The sequence below is a fragment of the Acanthopagrus latus genome, chromosome 15 (genome assembly GCF_904848185.1).
Source record: "Acanthopagrus latus isolate v.2019 chromosome 15, fAcaLat1.1, whole genome shotgun sequence".
NCBI classification, from domain to species: domain Eukaryota; kingdom Metazoa; phylum Chordata; class Actinopteri; order Spariformes; family Sparidae; genus Acanthopagrus; species Acanthopagrus latus.
The window spans coordinates 27,719,416-27,741,244 of NC_051053.1; the positions used below are offsets into that span (position 1 = coordinate 27,719,416).

At 41.5% G+C, this 21,829-nt stretch overlaps 2 protein-coding genes across 5 annotated transcripts in view; one reads left to right on the top strand and one right to left on the bottom strand.

The window, feature by feature from the left end:
• Positions 1–120: 120 nt before the first annotated feature.
• Positions 121–14,353, bottom strand: sult6b1 (sulfotransferase family, cytosolic, 6b, member 1). Of its 2 annotated transcripts, XM_037123199.1 has the most exons (8): positions 14,254–14,353; positions 10,008–10,183; positions 6,677–6,789; positions 4,080–4,169; positions 3,831–3,957; positions 3,072–3,166; positions 2,277–2,430; positions 121–1,450 (listed from the first exon to the last, which is right to left on the bottom strand). In XM_037123199.1, exons 2-8 carry the CDS (start codon positions 10,162–10,164, stop codon positions 1,323–1,325), a joined length of 864 nt encoding a protein of 287 aa, XP_036979094.1. In that variant the 5' UTR covers positions 10,165–10,183; positions 14,254–14,353; the 3' UTR covers positions 121–1,322. The 2 variants fall into 2 exon arrangements, with proteins under 2 accessions (XP_036979094.1, XP_036979093.1); XM_037123198.1 differs by lacking the exon at positions 14,254–14,353 and having other exon boundaries at positions 10,008–10,403.
• Positions 14,354–14,368: 15 nt separating this feature from the next.
• slc30a6 (solute carrier family 30 member 6) overlaps positions 14,369–21,829 on the top strand; it is an 80,686-nt gene continuing 73,225 nt past the window's right edge. For all 3 annotated transcript variants that reach the window (XM_037123168.1, XM_037123167.1, XM_037123166.1), the window contains exons 1-3: positions 14,369–14,645; positions 16,263–16,309; positions 18,213–18,299. In XM_037123168.1, coding sequence (XP_036979063.1) covers positions 14,384–14,645; positions 16,263–16,309; positions 18,213–18,299 — 396 coding nt within the window. In that variant the 5' untranslated portion in view covers positions 14,369–14,383. The remainder of the gene's footprint in view (positions 14,646–16,262; positions 16,310–18,212; positions 18,300–21,829) is intronic.

Genomic DNA, 21,829 nt, shown 5'->3' on the forward strand with positions numbered 1-21,829 from the left:
AAAAACAAATTAAAAAAAAAAAGTTATCACATCCGTACATATTGTTCAACATTTGTCTCTGTAAAGTCCTGAACAACAACGATTGAGTCAAACAATCTGAGATCAAATATGTGACTCTGGAAAAAAGTTTTATTTCTGTTCATGATCATGTTCAGTTATGTTCTGTATGTAATATACAGTTTTTACATACAAACAGTGATTGTGCATATTTATAAAAGCCCCATGATATAATCGTAGCACCATTTCACAACCAGAGATGACATCTGTGATTAGCTGCCATTACAAAGGTAGTCCAAACTGTGCAGTGTGAGAAAAATCAAACCCAGAAGGCAAACAGCAGATTCTGATCCACTTTGGTTTTGATAAATACAAATCTGCATTTGCTCAGAGCAAACAGAAACCAAACACAGCAGAATGTTTAAGACCAGCATGAGGGATTAAAACTGTTCAAATGTTCAAGTAAAGTTTCTGAACATCGTCTTTGTTTGGTTTGATTTCACTGATATTCAGTCACATGTGTGTCGAGAGTTTGAAATTACTCTTGATCCCTTTCTGGCAGAGCGTTCGATGAGAATGTTAATGCCACCCTACTGGTAAATGTGAAGCTACAGCCTGTTAGCTTAGCTTAGCATAAGGCTGGAGCTGGAGACTGACCTCCCAAAATATTATTAAAAATATTCTGTGTTGTACAAATTGTATAGCAACAAAAGTTCACATGATTTAACAAGACAATACATAGTACATGTCTACATTTTCTACCTTCATTCTTTGAGCTTGAACTTTTAGCCCTGAGCTGAGACTTCCATCCTCAACCAATAAAATGATTCAGGCTGAAGGTGAAACTTGTGGTCAAAATTCGAAGGTAGCTCTAAAACTCGACATAACTTCTGCTCCATTACACAGATTTCTGTAGCTGTCTTTGGCTATGGCAACTAGAAAAGAAGTGTAGTTAGCTCAGATAGCTGTGGAGCTAACTGGCGACATCAGTGGGTGAAAACAAAGTGGTATTAGGAGACAGGGCGAGCCAGGGCTAGCTGGTTAGCATGCTAACTTCAGTAGACATCTCTTAAACACACCACATCTCTGACAACAAAGTTGTTTCTTCATACTCTGTTGATAATGTTGCATTTGTTACATGTTTTTGAATCATGTTTTCATGTTTAACATGTTCTGAATTCTGATGGTTGAAGGTTGAGTCCAAATCATTGCCTGAGGACGAGGTCTGTCAGACTCAACTCAGGGCAGAAAAAGTTCCCTTTAGCTTGTCTTCTACTTCTATTTTCAATCTATCCTCCTTCCTTCCTCTCTTGCCTCCTTGCTTCCTACTGGCAGTGCACTTGGTAGTTGAGTTTGGCTCCCAGCCTGGTTCCTGCCAGGTGTTTGTTGAAGGCGTCGTCCATCTCTTTGCTTTGTTCTGGTGTGAAGTGGTTCTTCCAGTCCCCGACCTCACCTACCCAGGGGCAAAAATACGATCCAGTTACAGTCTTACACCTTAAATTCAAAAGTCTGTATTTGGTTCACTGTGATATAAATGACATGTTTGAGCTCTCTTAACCTGCCGATGTCAGCAGGAGATGTTTGTGAACACACAGTCTGTTTCATCTAACCAGTAACTACAGTATCACCAGACTCCATTAACAAATGTTGTGATTTTAAGATTTGTTGTGTTAAAACAAACTTTATAACGTAGTGAAACTGTATCTACGTGAATGTATTTCAGTCTTTGTGTTACAAACATTGTGGAATATAAACAGATATTAATAGCAGGTTTGAACAAGCTCATAGACATTAAAAATTGTTTTTTACTTTAGTTGTTATTCATGTATTAAAGGTCAAATACATGCAATGCTTCTTATCTTTATCATTATGTAATTTTCCATGACATGGACCCGTTTGAATAGGAGGAGCACCTGGATTCTGCTGCTTTACTGTAGGTAGTGTTGATGTTTTGGACATAATTGCACAAATACAAGTTGCAAAACCAGGAAAAAAGATGACTGCGATGATAACGTAGATTAAAAAAAAAACTGTGTCAGGAACACAAACTCTAAACGCAACAAAATGTGTCAAAACACAGAATGATTTATTTCTATCTTTACTATCATGGCAACATGTTTCGACAATGAAGTCTTCATCAAGCCCTGATGTTTGGAGATGATTTGTGATTTCTGGATTGCCTGGACTGCCTTCTGGTTTTTAGTTAAAACTTCTTAGGAACTTTGATAATTTCAGTAACAATAATACTACCAAAAGATGAGTTAAAGTCTGTGGGGCACCTTTTCTGAAGATGATGTTTCCGATGGCGTGGTTGCCTGCGGAGCTCTTCTTCATGGCGCTGAAGGTGCTGCTCTCTGAGATCTGCTGGACCTGAGCCTCCGTCAGCTCAAAGCCAAAAAACGTGGAGATCTCAAGGACGCCCTTAGTCAAGTCCTGCAAGATGGGAAACAGATGTAAAGCCGTTAGAGACAAACACAGTTTTCTCTGAATTAAATGTTGACTGACTGAATTTCTCTCTGCAGCAGGTTTCAAGTCTCAGGAAATCTGTTGAAACACTAAATTTACACTCAATTTTAGAAAGAAGAAACATGTTATTGATCTGAACATGTCACATGTTACAAAGACACTAAACAGGAACAATATAGGCGACTTCTTTGTCCCCGTGGAGAAAGTCCCCAGACTCCCTTAACAAATGTGTCAGTTTAGTGAGTTGTTGAGTTGGAGACACTTTATAAACTCTGTGAAACTCTGTCTCTGACTCATTCTGCATTATTTGGACCTTCTTGTTAATTCAGCATTAAATGTGATACATGAAGCCGACTATTAACCACAATTTCACCCGACTCCCTTAACAAATCAGCTGATTTTAGGAGTTGAGTAGTGTTAAACTTTATGAACATTATCAAACTCTTTCTCTGACAAATTCTAACTCATTGTTTCCTTGTAAGTTCTGCATTAAATCAAAACATGAAGCTGTTTGTTTCCTTGTAGAAAGTGTCAGTTTGTGGCAACGTGGCTGTACCAGCAGGTTTCAAGTGTCCGCAGGTTGATTTTTAAACCAGTGATTGAACTACCTGTTTCAGTTCTTCATAGGTGACAACCATGACGTTGGGGTCGTCCATCTTCTTCTCCCAGGCCAGAGCGTGATCGAAGTATGAACCCCAGGGAACTAAACAAGCACAGGTTAGTTGAAAGAGTTTCTCAGGAGATTTCGTGCAAAGTAAGACAGTGAGACAGAGACGATGGTTGATAGTTTCATTACTGTATAGTCACGACCTTGTACAATCTGTCTGTTTCTGGTTCACTTACTGCTCACATGTTCATGTTTCAGTAATAATCCAATAACACATTCAGATTTCTGGTGCGTTTATTTAGTTTTTTCAAGGTGAAATCTCTGCACTGACATGTCTGAGACTGAGAGAGAAAACTAGTCAGTAGTCAGGATGCAATCCTGCAGAAAAAGACAAAGTATGCCATACAGAGTCCAGTAGAACAGGTATGCAGGTATGAGGTGGGACTGGCAGTAACAGGAGTTAGTCCAGGACACCGGGGGCGTGTCAAGACCTGTAATAACCCCGGAGTTATTACGGGCCAGGAGTTTGACAGTGTGAAATGCGTGAGACGCTCGCTGTAAAGCTAACCTCTGTACACAGCTGTGATCTGTGGGCGGTGATTCATAGTTACAGTGCTCAAAGTGACGGAGTACAGTGAAGGCATCGTCTCTGCTTCAGCTGCTGACTGATTCTCCGTTTCTTCATCTGACTTTCCACCAAATACACTTTAAAACAGCCAGATATCCTCTGAACAAACAGCACAGTCAGACTGTTTCTCACCTTCTCCGCTCATGAAGTCGGAGTAGAAGGTGTCCCAGGACTGTCCTGAAGGGAGGACTGGGTTGTTGTTGGAGAAGTGAAAGAAGGAGACCAGAGTGTCCTTTGGGTTCCTGAAGATCACCAACATCTGGACATGAACACATGAAAAACACTGAACTGGTGCTCTGTAAAAACCATTAAACAAACAAGAGACAGAACAGACGAGTGGAGAGTAAACAGAAAACCTCCTGCAGATGTTTCCAGACTTACTTTGGTTTTCTTTTCATAGAAGGATTTTGGGATGTTGTCCGGGTGCATGTGAGTCCCCAGAAACCTGGGAGAGGGAGCGCCGTCCATCATCTGAGGGGGGAGGAGGCAGGTTTATCTGTTTCTGATGACTTTCACATGCTAAAGAAAAGTGTCAGCTTTTAACACCACGTCTTCGTACCTGACAGGAGATAATATGTCAGTTTGGTCCAACAGACCTGAAAACGACTCGGGACTGTTTTCTTAAAACTACTTAGTTGTGTTCAGGGGCAGCTGTGGGAGTCTCGCTGTCGTCGTGTCGTTATTGTAACTGAAGCTCAGAAAACTTTCACCACATTCGGCTCCGAAGCAAATCTCCTCTGAAGTGTGACAACCGGAAACTAAAGTTCTGACAGGACCTGGTTTCACTTATTTATTTATATTTGGAGTGTTTTCTTCATGTCAAGAACTTTTAAACTAGAAAGGACCAAAAGATGATTCTACTCAGCAACAACTTCCCAAATTCTCCGCAATAAAACTTTACGGAGCTCCTGAGACTTCAGGAGAGAGAAACAAGGTGAGGAGTCGAACATTAGATAAGAATATGTTCATTATTCAAGATGCCTTTTGCTTGAATTGCCTAACCCGTTTGAAAAATGTGTTTTTTATATTATTCAGTCATTTTCACCCCAATTGTTTGATTTGTACCGTTGTTCTTTTATCTGTAATTCTTCCTGTTTTTGTTCTCCTTATTAAATATGATTGCTCTTAAATATCTTTTATATCTCTCTAGTCTAGAAGTTTACATTTCTTAATCTGGATTTATTTCTGTTCTCATACCGCTGCAAGAAGATCAGTAAAAGATTCCAACTTTTTTTGGAGCTTTGAAGACCACAGACGCTGAAAAACAAAATCTTTTCCTGAGGAATTAAAGGCTGTCGACACAAGTTCTGCAAAGACAGATGAAATGCAGGAGGACAGAGCCGGACCAGAATGACTCTGTCTCCTGGATATGATGTTTATATCGCACTCATCAGAAACAGCAGGTAAATCCAGAGGAAGTCATACAGGGTTCATTGTTAAGAGCGACCAACGCTTGTACCAGCAGTGTTACAGCAGCTGGCTGGAGACAGATGTTGGTATTTGTTTAGTACTGAGACGTCCAACAATCTCTCAGTGTTTATTTCAATTTAAATCCACAATCATCTCCTCCACTCAACCACAGTTTTTTTGTAGTCCAAACCCTGCAGGCTCTGGTTTGAAGTCCTGAATACAATCAGCACAGATTAGCAGGATACAAACATCATTAGTATGAGAGAAAGTTCCTCTCAGCCGGAAACTGCTGATCTATCTCTTCATGTTTACTTAATCTTCATTCTTCATTCTTCACTGTTTTGCCGTCACGACATTGTGAATGGGATGCAGCAATTTTGTTTAAAAATGTGAAAACATCATTTGTCTCCAGAAAACATGTCACAAAATGTGGTCTCGCCCTTTTATTTTGTAATTATGTAAAAAAGACGCAGAATCAGGGAAACAATCCAAACAAATCTAAACAGATGAGACATCGAGCTTCAATGTGCCGGTCACTAACGAGCAGAGCAGCTGCTTCACCTTTTTTCCAGTCTACATGCTAAGCTAAGCTAACGGCTGCTGGCCGAAGTCTTTACATTAAGACTTGTGTGAGTCCAGTAATGATTAATTGGACCAAAGCAAACAGTTCACACACCCACGAACACAATGACCAACATGTTCCTGATTGTACAGTTGAATCAGATCCAGCAGTGATTCATCTCACAGAGAGCATTCTGTTGTTTGTGTGTGTGTGTGTGTGTGTGTGTGTGTGTGTGTGTGTGTGTGTGATCAAACATCTGTCTCTGATGAGTGATGTCATCCCGTCGTTGGCGCAGGAACACCCTGCAGGTTCAGACGAAGCTCATTATCCCTGATTACAAACCAAACTGAACTCTGTTTGACTTGACGGTCGACACGTGAACACAGAACGTCCGTTTGCTCAGAGAGGTTTGGTCTGTTTGATTTGCTCAGCAGGCAGAAGAGGCGGGAGGAGATACGAACCCTCAGCACACACTGATAGATGATCAGGGTATTAAGTGGATGTGAGTCGTGGTTCTCAGGTGTTGGATGTCAGAAACAAAATGTCCGACTTCAAAAGGAAAAGCCGCCGATTGTTCATGTTGGTTTCTTTTAATCACGACCACGGTCGCTCACGGACATTTACCGAGTCCTGATCCGAACCCAAACCGAGCCGTTTATGTTCTTCAACAGCCGTGTGAGACCAGAAAAGTCATTTATTCTACAATTCATTTGTTTCTGTCTCATTTTGGATATTTGATGGACAGACAGTCGTGGAACTGTTTCTGGGGTTCAAATTATTTTCTTTGAGTCAAATAAAAGTTTCTCCACTTCCACCTGTGACGTGATCGTCTACATACAGAAACTGTCAGTGTTGTGAGAGATTTATTAAATATTGATATGTTTAAAGACTTTATCGCTTTCCGACTACTTGCAGGGTACATAAACACTGTCTGCCTCTAACTACACACACACACACACACACACACACACACACACACACACACACACACACACACAGTAAGTACCTTCACAGCTTCTGGTCCAAAAAACTCGATCAGCGGCGGCATCTTGGATTCAGTGTCCATCCCAGTGGCCTGAGCGATGATCTTCCTCAACACGCCCACCATCCAGTTAAAACCTGCACGCACACACACACACACACAAACACATCTATAAACATATCATACTGTCTTACTTAAAAAAAAAAAAAATCATTTTGCAGCGACTTCAGGAAAACAAAGAAAACTCTCTGCTCAGTATTTTAAAGTGAAACTTTGATTCTCTGGCCTCTGTGGTTTTTATCTCCGTGTGTTAAAATCCAGTTCACATTTATAAAATATCAGTTTACAGTCGGATTTGCCCTCTAACCTACTTTATATTGGTTGTTTAAACCCGCTGTGGTCACACCACATTCGGTCCGGACTGTGCAGCTGCTGCAGGTCCTTGTGTTTTGGCAGCGAGCCGGCGTGTTTCTCCTCCAGCTTCACTGTGGTGATAATCTTGTTTCCCTGTCAGACCACTGCTGCATAATGAGTCCAGGTCACATTTAACAGGTGGGGAAACATCAGACCGGGTCACTGAAAGCTGCTTATCGACTGGTTTACAACCTCAGGTTACAGAGAAGAAACCTTCCCTGACTGTTTTATGTTTTATGTGCTGACTAAATGATAAGGATTTGCAGTTTTCAGGATTTTACTGCCCACTGCTTTTAAAGACGTCATATTCTGCTTTCTGGGTTTTTGCCTCTTCTTTATTGTGTTATGAAGCTTCTGTTTTTTTGCAAGTTAAAGGTCTGTGAAAGTGAAAGAGAGTGACTCTCTGAGATGCCTGGTTTCGAGTCGAGCCTTTACTTCCATCACTTCTCTGCATCACCATGTAACAGGCCTCTGATTGGCTACATCCTGCCCATAATGCACATGTGCAGCTCTCACCAGAGAAAGAACGGAGGCGAGATGTCTCACTCTGTAGCTAAAACGGAGCGGTTAAGAAGCTGTGTGAAAGGCGATGCTGCAGCGATGCACCATATGGGAAAAATACAGTTTACTGTATTATTAAAAGTTTTACAGGGAGTGAAGAAGAAAAATCTTTATACATGTAGCATGTACAACATGCTGAAACTGGTACGCTGCATTTAAATGTTCTGATTGGAGGGGAAACCGGAGCACCCGGAGAAAACTCAGATGCACAGAAAGGTTCTGCACCGGCAGGATTCAAACCCAGGACCTTCTATCTAACCACTGAGCAACCCTGCTGCCATTTAGTAACTCTGTTTATCACTCCATGAACCAGAAAATACTGCTAACAGTCATAAAGAACAACAACTTTCATCCTGTGTTTTGGAATGAAAACCTCAGTGCAAGCAAACGTAAAAATGACTCCTGAGATCTAAAAATGTCACCCGGGAACAGAACAAGAAGAGAAAAACCAGCTCGACACAGCTGAACACACAGATGAAACATGAGCGCCCACAAACAGCAGCAGAATGTAAATATGAGTTAAAGGTGGGGTCAACCTCCTCTCTCTCCAGGAAGTCATTATCTGTGCAGCTCTGATTAACTTCCTGTAATGCCAGAAGAGAAGTTTCAGACAGATGCTGTGATTGGCTGAACTGATGGCGGGCACGTGGAGTCACACCTCCTCAGATAGATGGTTGTGTTGTCCCCCCCGTGGGCCCCCGGTCTGAACCAGCCCGCCTGCACCATGACCATTTATCTAACGTTCCTCCGACTCATCTGTCTTCATGTCGTTTCTCTCGGAAGGAAACAGCCCCGAAAGAAAACATGTCACATTCCTCGAATGCACCGCGGCAACAGCCGGCACGTCACGCTTTTCTTCTGCAGACTCCAAACTGTGAGCACTTTGTGTTTTTATGAGAGGGACTGAAGGCGGTGCGCAGTGTGTGGTGCCTTTAAATATGACACCGTCACCACATTCATTCAGGCAATACAGTACGCAGAATTCCTGCAAAAAACGATGTCAGTAAAGGCCTCACAAGTGAAATCATATATTAATAATGAGCTCCTCCAGCTTCAGTGTAAAATAAAGAGTATACATAAGTAAATGTGACATTTTTCAGCTGCCAAAATTCAAATCTCGGATGTCTGTGTGTCCATGAATGCATCACCATGAAGCTGACTTCCTGCTCAGGTGTGCATTGTCACGAAACAATTATGTAACGTCAACACTGATATAAGTCAGAATGAGGCCAAAGGAAATCTGATCGTCAATAACCTGTTTGTCAGGAGGTCTGTCAGGTCTCTGACATCCAATCATCAACTCCGGTCATGTGACGGCTCGTCAACCAGAGAAGAAGAAATCAAGTTTGTTGAGTTACTTTGTGTAACCCCAATAAAGAAATGATTTGAAGGTTTTATGTCTCTGTTTGTGTTTATAAGTTAAAACCAATGAGATCCAACATGTTGCTCACAGAGCTTTAAATGTGTTGGAAGATATTTTTGCCTTCGTCTTTATGCTAAGCTAAGCTAACTGCATCCTGACTCCAGCTCGTACAGCTGAACACGCAGAAGTGAGACTGAAATCCATCTGAACATCTTATTTCTCACAATGTTTTTAACTTTTAAATCACGTCTGTTTTACCAAAAAACACGTTTCATTTTTCACTTTTCTTGACAACTCAGAAATTAGCAGCCTGTAATGGAGGTGAGCTCAGTTTCATATTTCAGAAGCAGACCTGTTAAAGGAACAATTCACCCCAGAAATGTGAATTCAGTCATCATCTCCTCAGCTCTACGGTGATGAAAAAAAAATAGAGAAAACATATAAAAGCAAAAAAAAAACATGAAATGGCTCCTGCTTGTGTAGACGGGGTGCGTGCCAACACTTTTAGCTCAGCAGCTTCAGTGAAGATTTCATCTTAACAAAGGGTGCTAATGTCTTCTGAGATCAGTTCTGCAGACTTGGATTACAGATTCTTTTCCCCAGTTTAAATCAAGTCTCAGCTGCTTCAGTTGTTTAGCAGAATGCTGCAACTCTGTTTTACTGTGAAGCTCCAGAAATTAGATTAAGACATCAGAAGCTGTTTGGAATCATTGTGGAACAACAACTGTGGAAAAAGTCACGATTAATAAAAATTTAACAATATTTGTTTCATTTTGAACATTCAATTCTGTGTTTGTTGCAATTTTGAGGATTTTATATTTAGAATTTTGTTGATGAAATCTGTCAGCAGCTTCACTTTCACCACAGTAACGATCGCTAACACTCGTAGCTACCTGTGGAGAGCCAGTCAAAGGTCAGAGGTCACAGCAGTCGAACCAAAATGTTTCTGTGAATGAATCCCTTCTACAAATGTGATGCTGTCTGCCGGTAGTTTCTCTCTGGATCTCAGCCACTCACCACACTTTGGATAAGCCACCAGCATGACGTCGTCCTCTCTGGCCGTGATGTTCCCCAGAGCCTTCAGATGCTCCTCGGGACACATGATGCGAGGATACAGGATCCCGTTGTATCTGTACAACTTATCCTCGTCTTTCACGTCCTGAGCCATCTGCATCTTGGACTGCAAGTTAGTGCTGAAGGATTGAGAGCTCATGTTGATTCAGTATATATATGAAGCCACGAGGAACTCCACCCTTCTTTGTCAAACTAATCAGATAAAAAAAAAAAAAGATTAAGATATCGAGAGATTTTTAAACAAACACTTCTGAGTCGACAGGGAGGAGCCGGAGAAAAGAGCCTTCTGTGCAGCCGACTACCATCCACTGCTGCTCCTGCAAGTCTGTGTGCAGTCGTAGTAAAGGAAGGAGGAGGAGCCTGGAGCCTCCTCCTACTGTGACTACACACACACACACACACACACACACACACACACACACACACACACACACACACACACACACACACACAGAAAAATGTGTGTGTTGGCAGAGGTGTGACTGATGAGATGTTCAATGTTCACTTGATGGGAGCTGTACACACTGACAGGCCATCTGCACACACTCTCTCTCTTTAACACACACACACATGCACACACACACACACACACACACACACACACACACACACTCAGCATGTACTCATTGTGTGTTTCTTTTGTTTTGCGTCTCATGTGCGTCTGCAGGCTCTGCACTGAGTGTGTTACATGCGTGTTAATGGTTCTCACAGCTCTTTGCCAGGTACAATGCATCAGTCTGTAATCTTAAATAGAAGCCCAGATGTGAGTGCTACCAGATGTTTCAGAGCTGGACCGTGACAAGCATTGAGTGGAGTATAAAGTATAAATGTATAAATACAAAACCGTTGAAAGAAGAGCTGAGAGGCTTGTACAGAACACAGAACAGTGTGATTATGGGCTTTGAGGGAGTCTCTGTGTCCTCCTGTTGTGTAAGCTGCACTCTTGTACTCGGCTACAAGGTTTAAGCCATAAAAAAAAAAAAATTAAATTGCTCTCTGACCAACAGAGAAACAACTCTACAGGATTTGTTCTCCAGCACGTCCAGACAAATGACTTGTGTGAAAACTGATTCTTAAACCTGAGTTTTGATCGAATGCCAAAAACACTAGATCCTATATTTCCAGACTGTAGAAACAGACTCTGGTGACAGTAAAAGTTCTGATCCAGCTTGTTTCCTCCAGTACAGTAACAGAGTTCAGGCTCTGACATGGACTCAGAGTATCAGAGTAAAAAGTCTCCCTCTGAAGGACATTTGTGCTCAAAGCTAACTGAAGCTCACGTCATATTAATAGAATTCAAAGACTATTAAAGTTAAAGGTAGAATCAGTAGGATTTGTCCCAGCTGTTCCTGAACGCACCACAAAGACAGTTGATTGTTGAGTCTCATTCCCAGGACGTCAAATAGACACATGTTGGGTTGGTAAAGCGTCCCGAGCAGCAACAAAGAGAGAAAATCAGAAACTCTCTGCAGATACGAGACACTAACACGCCTTTTCTCCACATTCCAGCCTCCCTCTCTGTCTGTTTACGGCTTCTTACGGCTTTTACGTCTTTGTCTCGTCTCGCTGCGTCTGATTGGTCCACATCAGTCTGCTGATGTTGGGAAATAACAAGAATCCAGAATTCACCTCAGATGCATCAAACTAAAGTAACGAGGCTGTTGTGAAGCTGAGAGGAGGAGAAAGTTCAGGTGTAGAGAGGAGAAGTCACACAGAGACTCAGAGTAAATACAGATACATGAAGTATTTGTTGGGAATGAGACTCACAAATCAACTCTCTTATGAAGTGGATATAAAAATACAGCAACATTTGCATGCAGAACATTTCTACAGTATTTCCTACATTCACATGTTTCATATGCAGCATCATAAAGTCGGCGCTGCTGCTGTCAGAGGTTTTATTGTCGACCTCCACCTCAGACTGACTGTTTCATATTAAACCCTCCACAAAGGGCAGAACGAGGGTTGAAGTCCTGCGTTATTTACATTCAAAGATAAAGCTGGCATTAATTTGTCTTCTTATTGCAGGCTGATCCTGCTGACACGTTTACGACTCTCACGTCAGTTTCTAATATCGTTTATTGGACTTGGGAACTTTAATGGCTTTTCACGGTTGGATATAAAACAAATACGAGCAGTTTTTATTTCAACTCCGTGTTCTGTTGACGCTGTTGTTGCAGGATATTTGAATAAGGCGAGGTTGTTATTACAACAAATCAGGGATTAAGTCTCGCTTTTATTAGTGATATGATTTATGTACGAACAAACATAAAATGCTTTCGTCTGCCAAAACAAAGAGACAAAGAACATGTAATATTTGAGGAGTGGGAGAGGCAGAAGGTGAGTCAGGTGTCACAGCTGTCTTCCTCTTCTGAAGCAGATGTTTGAAACATTTCATCAGTTTTTAAAACATGTTCGTAAGCAGTTCTCATAAAAGAAGGAAAGTTCAGAAGGATAAAGATGCTTTTTGACTGTCTTCAGCTGAAAAAACAAGAAGCGTCTTTAGCATCGTCGGTTCTCCTGCTCGATCTCGAGTCTTTGTAGAGAATTTGCAGAAGAGCTCGGTTCAGGATTTGAATATTTCAATGATCAGTGCTGCAACAGTCTGATTTACTGGTAGCAACCTCTCTAACATTAAAGCTCCGAGCACATTGTCCTAAAACTAAAGGCCTGAAGATGCAGTACCGGATGTTCCATGTTGGATATTGTGAAGGATATTGACACACGCAACAGATTATTCTAACATCTAAAGTCGACCGGAACCTGGACAGCAGATCTGCTGACACAGCAAGCTGCTGTCATTACTTTCTCTGTTTGCAGCCTGGAAAGTGCAGAATTTCACGTCATTATCAAACTAAAGCCAGATGCTGCTGTGATATTTTAAAGCTGCCCTTTTTTTTTCGACTCCCCTGTGCTGCACGGTAACTATCAGCAGTATATGTAAGTGAACGCACCGGGGAATGTATGTGATTGTTAACAAATGTGCGAGGAGACGGATCCAGAGGCCGTTCAGGGCTGCGAGCCAGACGGAGGAAACACAGTGGGACTGTGTCCAGCAGCAGTCTGCAGAACTTCCTCCGCTTCTTCAGCCTCTGTATGTCTCTTGTATGTCACTTGTAATTTTATGATCCCTGTCTCTTCTTTCCCCTCTTTCCTCTCGTCCACAGCCCCCCCCCTCTCAATCTGTATTCATCTCAGTGTCACTCGCCCAGGACCCCTCTCGGCTCTCGGGGGGCCTCGCCGAGTCGCTTGACAAACAAAAATGTCCTTTCATTGCCTGTTCAAATGAGCAACCGCATATTCCACCGCACACACACACACACGCGCGCACACACACACACACACACACACACACACACACACACACACACGCGCGCACACACACAGACTTCCTGTCTTCCCCCCTATACGTTATCTTGAAACCCTTTACATTTGGACACTTTGCTCCCTTGTTTTCTGCTTCAAGCTGCAGCTGTCCATGTCTTTAAATGAAAACCTTCATTTTCAAGTCAGGCTTTACTTGTTTTTTTTAATTTCATCTTTATCCTTGTTGGAGCCTTTAAAGAAAAAAAAAATCTTCAAAAATACTCAGAAAAATTTAAAATGTAATACAAAAATAAATAATAAGACAGAAACAAACTGATGTAAATATCAACAAGTGGAATCAGGAATAGATATGTATATATATTAAATGTAAAATATAGATATAAAATAAATATATAGGGATCTTTAAGTGTTGCAACCTTATATTTCTTAAATCATGTTATCTCATTTTGATACGCAGATTTTAAAGAAATGATGAGTATGATGAACTTTACCAAGAAGATGAAATTATTATTCCCAAACTCAGTTTATTTGTCCTCCATTTGAAGACCAAACTTTATGTTTTCATATATTAAAATCAGATTTTTTTTAATCATATCATTGTTTGAGTCTTTTATCTACTTTGTTTATCTTTCATACATTTATTTACATTAAAATCTGTACTGAATGTCCCTTAAATGGAAATACAGTATGTGACATTTTTGTTTTATTCCATTGTGTTTTGATCTGTTTATGTAGGATAATTTGTTTTGCTGCTCAAATGATGTCAAAACAGAAAACATTACATCATGTTTAAAAACGTAGACTTACTCATTTGTAATGTAATACTTCGTCACAAGTTTAACAAACCATCTTTTAAACTTACCAATTATAGATTATTTATTCATTCATTTTTTCGCTCCTCCTTGAATGTCCGCCATGTTTTCCCGCCGGCTCTTCTTCTCTGATGTGTAAATCAGCTGATGAGGTTCAGCTCATTGTGATCCACCTCAGTGATGACGTACAGATCTGTGGACCGACGCATGCGCAGCGCAGCCGGGGCGACCGGGGCTGATGGGTACAGGAAGTCCAAAATGGCGATGGACGGAATGATGTCCACGTCTTCGGGTCTCTCTTACCACAATGCCGGGGACTTCTACCCCAGAAAGTTCGGCCCGAAGCCGGACGTGGTGCCGTCCGGGGTGACGGAGAGGAAAGTGGGTCCGCTGGATAAACCTGACATGGTGTCGGTGGACGTCATCAACGTCAGTGATTCAGGTTTGTTATGCTAACAGGCTAACGGCTAACAACTCGTAGTCAGACAGGCGGCGGTGCTAACGGAGCTAACAGCTGTTTCTCAGTCTGACTGTGAAGTTTGTCACTTTATTCCGCTGTTAGTTGAATTAAATGACATTTATGTTGTCTTTAACTGTCAGGGTGAACCAGTCCGCAGCTTTGTGTGTCTGTTTGTGTGTCTCTGACTCTGGTGTGTTGACGTTATGTTGTCGCTAATCCAGCTAACAGTGAAGCTGCTGCTGGACAGATTAAGTTTGAATGAACAGAACTTGAGCACACGGCAGGTTTTCACGTGGTTATTGGGATAATTTGGCTCCAGAGGTAAAATCCTGCAGTTTAGTTTTAATTCTCTACCAACAGGTCATGTTAACAATTAAAATGTCTGGTTTAATGATCAAGTTAGACGAGAACGTCACTAGTCTTACTTCCCAAATCAGCATATTGTCGGTGGTAGAAGTGGATAATCTGGATCAGCACTTTTATATTGGCTAATTTATGTTACATCACAATGTTGATATATGTGGTGTTAATAGTAAAAGCCTGACTGATATATCAGTTGACCGGTATATCAAACACATAAGTATTGTCACATATTCGGTCAGGTCATCACTAACATGAAAGTTGGTAGAGATTATAATGCAGATAATGCTCGGGATTATTTATAATATAGAATTACCAGTGAAGTTTACTGTTTCAGTGGACTGACGTTATTTTAGATGGTTAATTTTTTGTTAAACTGTTAAATATTCTGTCTTCATGACATCATAATATGCGTATATCAACCAATATACAGACATTTACACTTTGGGGCATTTAGCAGACGCTTTTGTCCAAAGCGACTTACAATAAGTAGATTTGTCTCAAGAAAGAAACCACAACATATCACCATCGATATCCATATTGGAATTATTTACTCCACAATAAACCTGTGTGATATGGCTGAACGTCTGATATGATGGTGAAGTTTCATATATTCAGATATCAATAATTATTGATTAAGTTTAAGAACGTGACCTGTTTTCATAAGATCAGACATGAACAGGTTGAATTTGACCTTTTTTATCAAGACACACAGGCAGTCATTTTTATTAGGGATGCACAATATGTATTGGACAGTTAATGGAAAATGTATTCATCTGTTATCTTCAAATAAAGAAATTATAGCTGATAATATAAAGCTTTTGTTGACTTAACAAGTGCAGCATCTACACACAGCGGGTGTTGATATGCACCTTTAAAGTTGTTTTGTGAGCAGCCAATAAAAACGTCAAACTGCCTCACCTGTGTAGAGCCGCGCAATGTAGACACAAGCTTTTTTTTACAAGAGTTACTGATGTGGACGTAACACAACACGAGGTAAAACGTCCGATCTCAGGTGTGCATAAAAAAATCATGTTGGTTTCTACCATCGGTTATTCTATTGGTGTCAGCCTGAGAGTCAGGTTATTATCGCTTATCATATCGGCTGAAAAACATTTTATATATTATATATTTTCGCCTCAGCGAGTTGAGCGGTCCTGTTTTGTTCTCAGCTTCCTCTGTGTCAGCGCCCATTTTCTCACTCGCACTGACATGAAAAAATCACATTTTCCTCCACAGAAGTCCACTTGCACAGGAAGAAGCACGAGCACGACACGTACGTCTTGGTGAGTGTCTCCAGGCTTTTTATCATCTAAATGGCTTCTTAATCAGTAAGATGAGTTTCAGTGTTGATCACCATCTTTACTTCTGTCACTACAACTTCAAACGAGCTCTGCACTCGTACAGCCGGCAACACAGAGATCGTTTCTATAGATGTTTCATGAATGAAGTTTTACTGGTTGGACTGAAGTTATCTTTGTTTTCAGTTTTAGAAAATTAGGAAGGATTGTTCAGTGTCATCTGTGACTTTTGTTGAAGTAAAACTGATGATGGTCTTTAATCTGCCCTGTTTTTGTTGTAAAGATTGATGTTCATGTTGAGATTTGAGTCTCTGACACGAGATCAGCTCAGGATTGTAGACAGACTGGACTTTACAAACCCAACAGAAGAATCAGAAACAGATTTATTTACTGATGAGGAATTTGTCTTGGTGAATACAGTGCACTGAGACAATAAATGATAAACAATAAACAAACAGTGACTATTATATGAATATACAATATAAACAATATGAATGAACAGAGACATAAGTGTGGGAACATTAGCACTGAGCCCTGAGGGTTAACACTGTCTCTCCTTCCTGTCTGTCTGTATGTAACAATCCTAGTTTACCTTATGTTGTTATTGTGTAACTCCATTTAAACATGAAAAAGACGCGTATAAAACATTGTGTGAAGGATCTCCAGTGGCTTCATCAGGAGACAACAGTCTATGATCACACGTTGAATATTAATAACACCTCTGATTAATCACAACTCTGCCTGATCTCACATCAACACCACGTCCGGCTCAGCAGCCATGTTCTCTGTCCTCATTGTTTGATCCACAGATGTTAATCCATGTTTTTAAATTAATTATCAATTTATTGATCTGAAAAGAGCAAACTGAGACTGTCCCTCTTCACATCTTTAAAAAAACCTGTCTGGATCAGTACGTATTGAACTTTGAGGAACACTAATGAATGAACTTACAGATCTCGTGTTTCTCATTTTCTTTCTGCCACAATTAGAACTTTTTGGACGAGTAGGATTAGTCTGATCTTTGTATTTCGATGCCAGTAAATTGTAGTTTTTATTACAGTTTTTCTGGTTGATAATTTGTTGACAAGCGAAAATGACAGAAGTAGGAAGTCTGCAGGATGTTGCATTTGTTAAACTGGTTTTCTTGTTACGAATAAGTAACATTTTTATATTAAATGTTAGGAATAAAAATATTAGTTTTTACCAAATACTTTGTAATGAGACATATTGTTTCTTTTCTGTAAGACTTTCACAAAAACATTGTATAGTAAATTTAAGATTTTCTTTCCTTTATGCTTTAAATCCATCGTTCTACTTTTGCAGAGCTTAATTCATGACAGAACATTTCAGTGAATCTACGACTGTATACTTTTGTGTATAACATACTTTTAAATGATACTTTTACTTTCAGTAGAGCTTTTTTTTTAAATTATGTGTACTTCTACTTGTTCGACCTGGTTTAACTACATTTTAGATAATAATTTGAGAACTTGACTCTAAAGTCTCCTCAGTAAAGAGACTGTTGTGATGAGAAAAATCATCACCTGTAGATTTATTAGATTGTTGTTTTTTGTTTTTCTCTCTTCTTCACCTGAAATTCCTCTTTGAGTAAAAGTTTTACAGACGTTCTCCTGCAGGATCCAGCTGAGCTGAAGTGGATGTTACACACTGACTCACCACTCGGTGTCACTGTAGTTCACACTTTGCCTCCTGCTCTGCTTTCCAACCAGAGACTGAATGAACCTGATTGTGTTCAACTGTCATTCATGAGAACTGACCAGAATAAGTTTTAACTTTTAGCTTCTCTCTGTAACAGACAAAGTGTTGTTATCTGCTCTTATGTCAAAAGTGAGTTTTGATAATCATCTTCTTGTGTGTGATTCTGCAGGGCACCATTCATCCGTTCAGGAAGACGCACAGATCCATCTTTGGAAAACTCCTGCAAGAGTTCCGACTGGTGTCCTCAGACAGACGGGTGAGTGTGTGAAGAGAAACGCTGTGATATTTGTGTGAGCTGTTGTGTTTCTGGCTTCATGTTTCTGATCATTTAACCGTCGTCTTGGTGTCACTCGGTCATCAGCGCCTCACGTTCTGATCTCATTCTGCTGTAAGCTGGTTAGATTCTGTGTCTACACAGTCAAACCCAAACACCTCCAGTAATCCTGTTTTCCTACCAAGTCGCTGTGTTCCAGTGAAAGCAGCAGCGAATACACTCGAATACTTAAACACCATCAGCCGTCAGCTGATCACTTGTCTGGTCTGCTGTCACTCTATTCTGTATTTATATTTCATTTATTGTGCTGGTTTAAGTTCACGAGGTGCTTTAATGTCTCATTTGAGCCTTTTTCCCCAGTTGCATGTGTCCTTTGTGACAGTCTAACATTGGTAGAGCTGTCAGTGCTGAAACAAAAGTGTTTAGATTGAAAAATGTAATCGTGTCGTGACCTCAGAGCTGCGTCTCTCTGTCTGCTGCCATCTGCTCGGACACCAAACTCTCCCAAATCATCCTCCAGATCACCCGCAGCGTGTCCGTATTTGCTTTATTGAGCATGTTGACCGCTTGTGCTGCATCTGATACGTGGCTGGTGAACATATCTCACACTGATTTAAATGCCAGGAAAGTTTCCTGTTCATGTTCCTGCAGGCTGTGATCTTGTCTGGTGAAGATAAATTAACAACATCTCTAAACTCGCTCCTGAAAACAGTGAGCGACGACAGCGTTTGTCCTATTTTCCCTCTGAAAAACATGTTTAGTTTAAATACTGAAAGGGATTTTTTTCTTTAGTGTAAAAATGAAAAGATAGTCGTGCAGCGGGCGTCACAACAAAACAGGGACAGATGTAGGTTACAATGAAAATACTTCCAAACAACACAGGGATGTAAAAACACTGGAGACATGATAATGAATGTGAAAAGACCTCAGACATGATTGTTTTGTGCATGTGTGTGTCAGCGTTATTGTACTATAATCCACTTTGAGCACACACTGGCGGGGGGTCCTGCTTCCCCATAGAGCCTTGGATTGGATTACACAGCGTCATACACGGCTTAGAGGCCAAACATAGTTCAAACCGGCGAAAGTTGAGATGTGCTTCCTCAGCGCCTCGTCTCACGTCTCCTGTTACCTTTTGTGTTGTGAAATAAACCAAAGACTTGTCGACATCTGATTTCTGCTTTCACTTTGACTGATGCAGGAGTTTTTTACAAGCCGGTACAGCCGAGTCGACATCTTTTCATCAGGAATATTAGATGCACTCAGTGTTTTCGCTCAGATCGACAAACATCTGAAACAACATTTAAACCTTTGTGAGAAACAAAAGAGCCTCTGGACGCCTTAAAGGAAGTGCATGCTGGAGCCATGAGCTCTGGAACAACAACTTTTTATAATTTTGAAAGGCTCTGACGGCAAAAATATACCAAAAGAAAACTAAGTAGATTTATTGTATGATTGCCCAGTTTAATTCCAAGATGAGCTCCTCCTCCTTCCTATTGATAGAGAAAACTTTAACAGCTTGACTATATTTTTTTGAAATTAATCGAAATAGTCACCAAAAATAATATTCCGAGATAGAAATTTAGTTTGTTGTTGATTAAGGATCTTGGAAAAAAATAAACCAACCTGAGTCTTTTTTTGGGCACCAGTCAGCTGATCACACTGGATGTGTCGCTGCTGGATGATGCTATGCTAGCTTTATTTTGCTTTTTTGTTTTGCTTTGTTTTGTTTTGTTTCTGCTTCGGAAGGCGTAAGCAGAAAAAAAAATGACAAGGGCGGTTGCAGATCCTGCTTTTGATTTCAGTGATCGAGACTGAAAACTCATCAGTCTCTCCATAAAGTTAGGAGACATATTTAATCACTCGTGGTCAAAATTGAAGCAGCAGAGAAACCAAACACGAGTATTTTTACTACTATGTGTAGACAGAGCTGGACGCTGGTGTCTGAGCCCGTCGGGCCTCTGCGGCTGTAACAAAATGTTCTGTTAGAAGTGGAGCAGGGACACGAGGCCGTCAGCAGAGGAAAGACATGACTGGAGGACAGGAGAGTGAGAGGACCGGGCGTCATCTCACTTCTGCTCTAACAACCCAGTCGGAAACTCCTCCGTCTGCGTTAGCAGGCCGCCGCTGCCACCGCCGATTCATTATGTAAGTAGGTTTATTTTGAGAGGAGAACGCGGCCGCCCCGGAGACACGGAGCCCTGACGGCTGCCATCTGAGAGGGAGGGACGGCTTCTGGATTTTCATTGAGGTCGTGACGATGGCAAGAACTCCTCCTGAACATACTTCCAGCCCGTTATCATGAACCTGACTCCTCCTTCCTGCTCTGCTTCAGAGGCTAATATGAGTCACGCCTCTGCTCACACGATGACACACATTTGCTCGGCGCTGCCCAAAGATGCAGCGGCGTGGCATGATGGCGCTCGACAATGATGTAATCCGTGCTGGCGGAGGCAGGGACTGTACCTGGTGACTGAGCCGCTGTACGGCCGCTGCAGCCCCCGTCGCTCCAATGTCACATGTAACCTGAATACGCTGGCACGCCGTGATGCCGCCGGGCGACGCCGCTGACGGACAGACGAGGGCAGCAGAGCGTCAGGATTTAACGACAGTGTTCCTCCTCCAGGCGCAGTGCATGTGTACGTGAAGAGGGGGGTGGGGAATGTTTTGGACCAAGTGCTGTCTCTCTGTTTGCACACACACACACACACACACACACACACACACACACACACACACACACACACACACACAGTGGGTCTCCCATGCCTGTCGCTGGCTAGTGCTGTCACCAGACGCCCCAGTGCTGTCATAACACTGCACACCACAGTAATTGTAGATTTCACAGCACTCGGCGCTCCCCACCACGGCATATGACTCCAACACAAAGTGACAGGCCAGGACACACACACACACACACTGACACACGCACACACACACACTGACACACACACAAACACTCTCTCTCTTTCGGCTCAGAGGGCGAGTTTAGTCTCAAGGTTTTATTTTTTTGCGCCTCATTGAAAATTCTGCTGAATTTCCATGGAGGCAGACGGAGTGAGAACAGCTGAACGGGTTCAGAGTCGCAACCATCGAAAATAAAACAACTTATGTTATTGTTTTCTTGAAAGGAACAGTTCACTCAAAACTGTTACCTCACTCATCCTCTCCTCCTCCTGATGATATGAAGCCAGGCGAGGTGTCCTGGTCCACAGAACAGTTCTGGAGCTTCACAGTGAAGCAGTTTTGCAGGTTCTGCTGAACAACTGAAGCAGCTGGAGACGAAACAACAGATAAATTGGCTTCGTTCAGCTCGTCAAGTCTCCACAAGCCTCGAGATCCCAAACTGATTTTTTCCCCGACTGCTTCGGTTGCTCAGAAGATCACTGTTTCGTTTTATCGAGTTCTTGTTGTTTTATCGGCGTGATTACAAATAATTAACCATTAACAGATTTCCATGAGACTGGGACTGATGAGGTCTCAGAACAGACCTCATTAACTTTCGGTTTAGA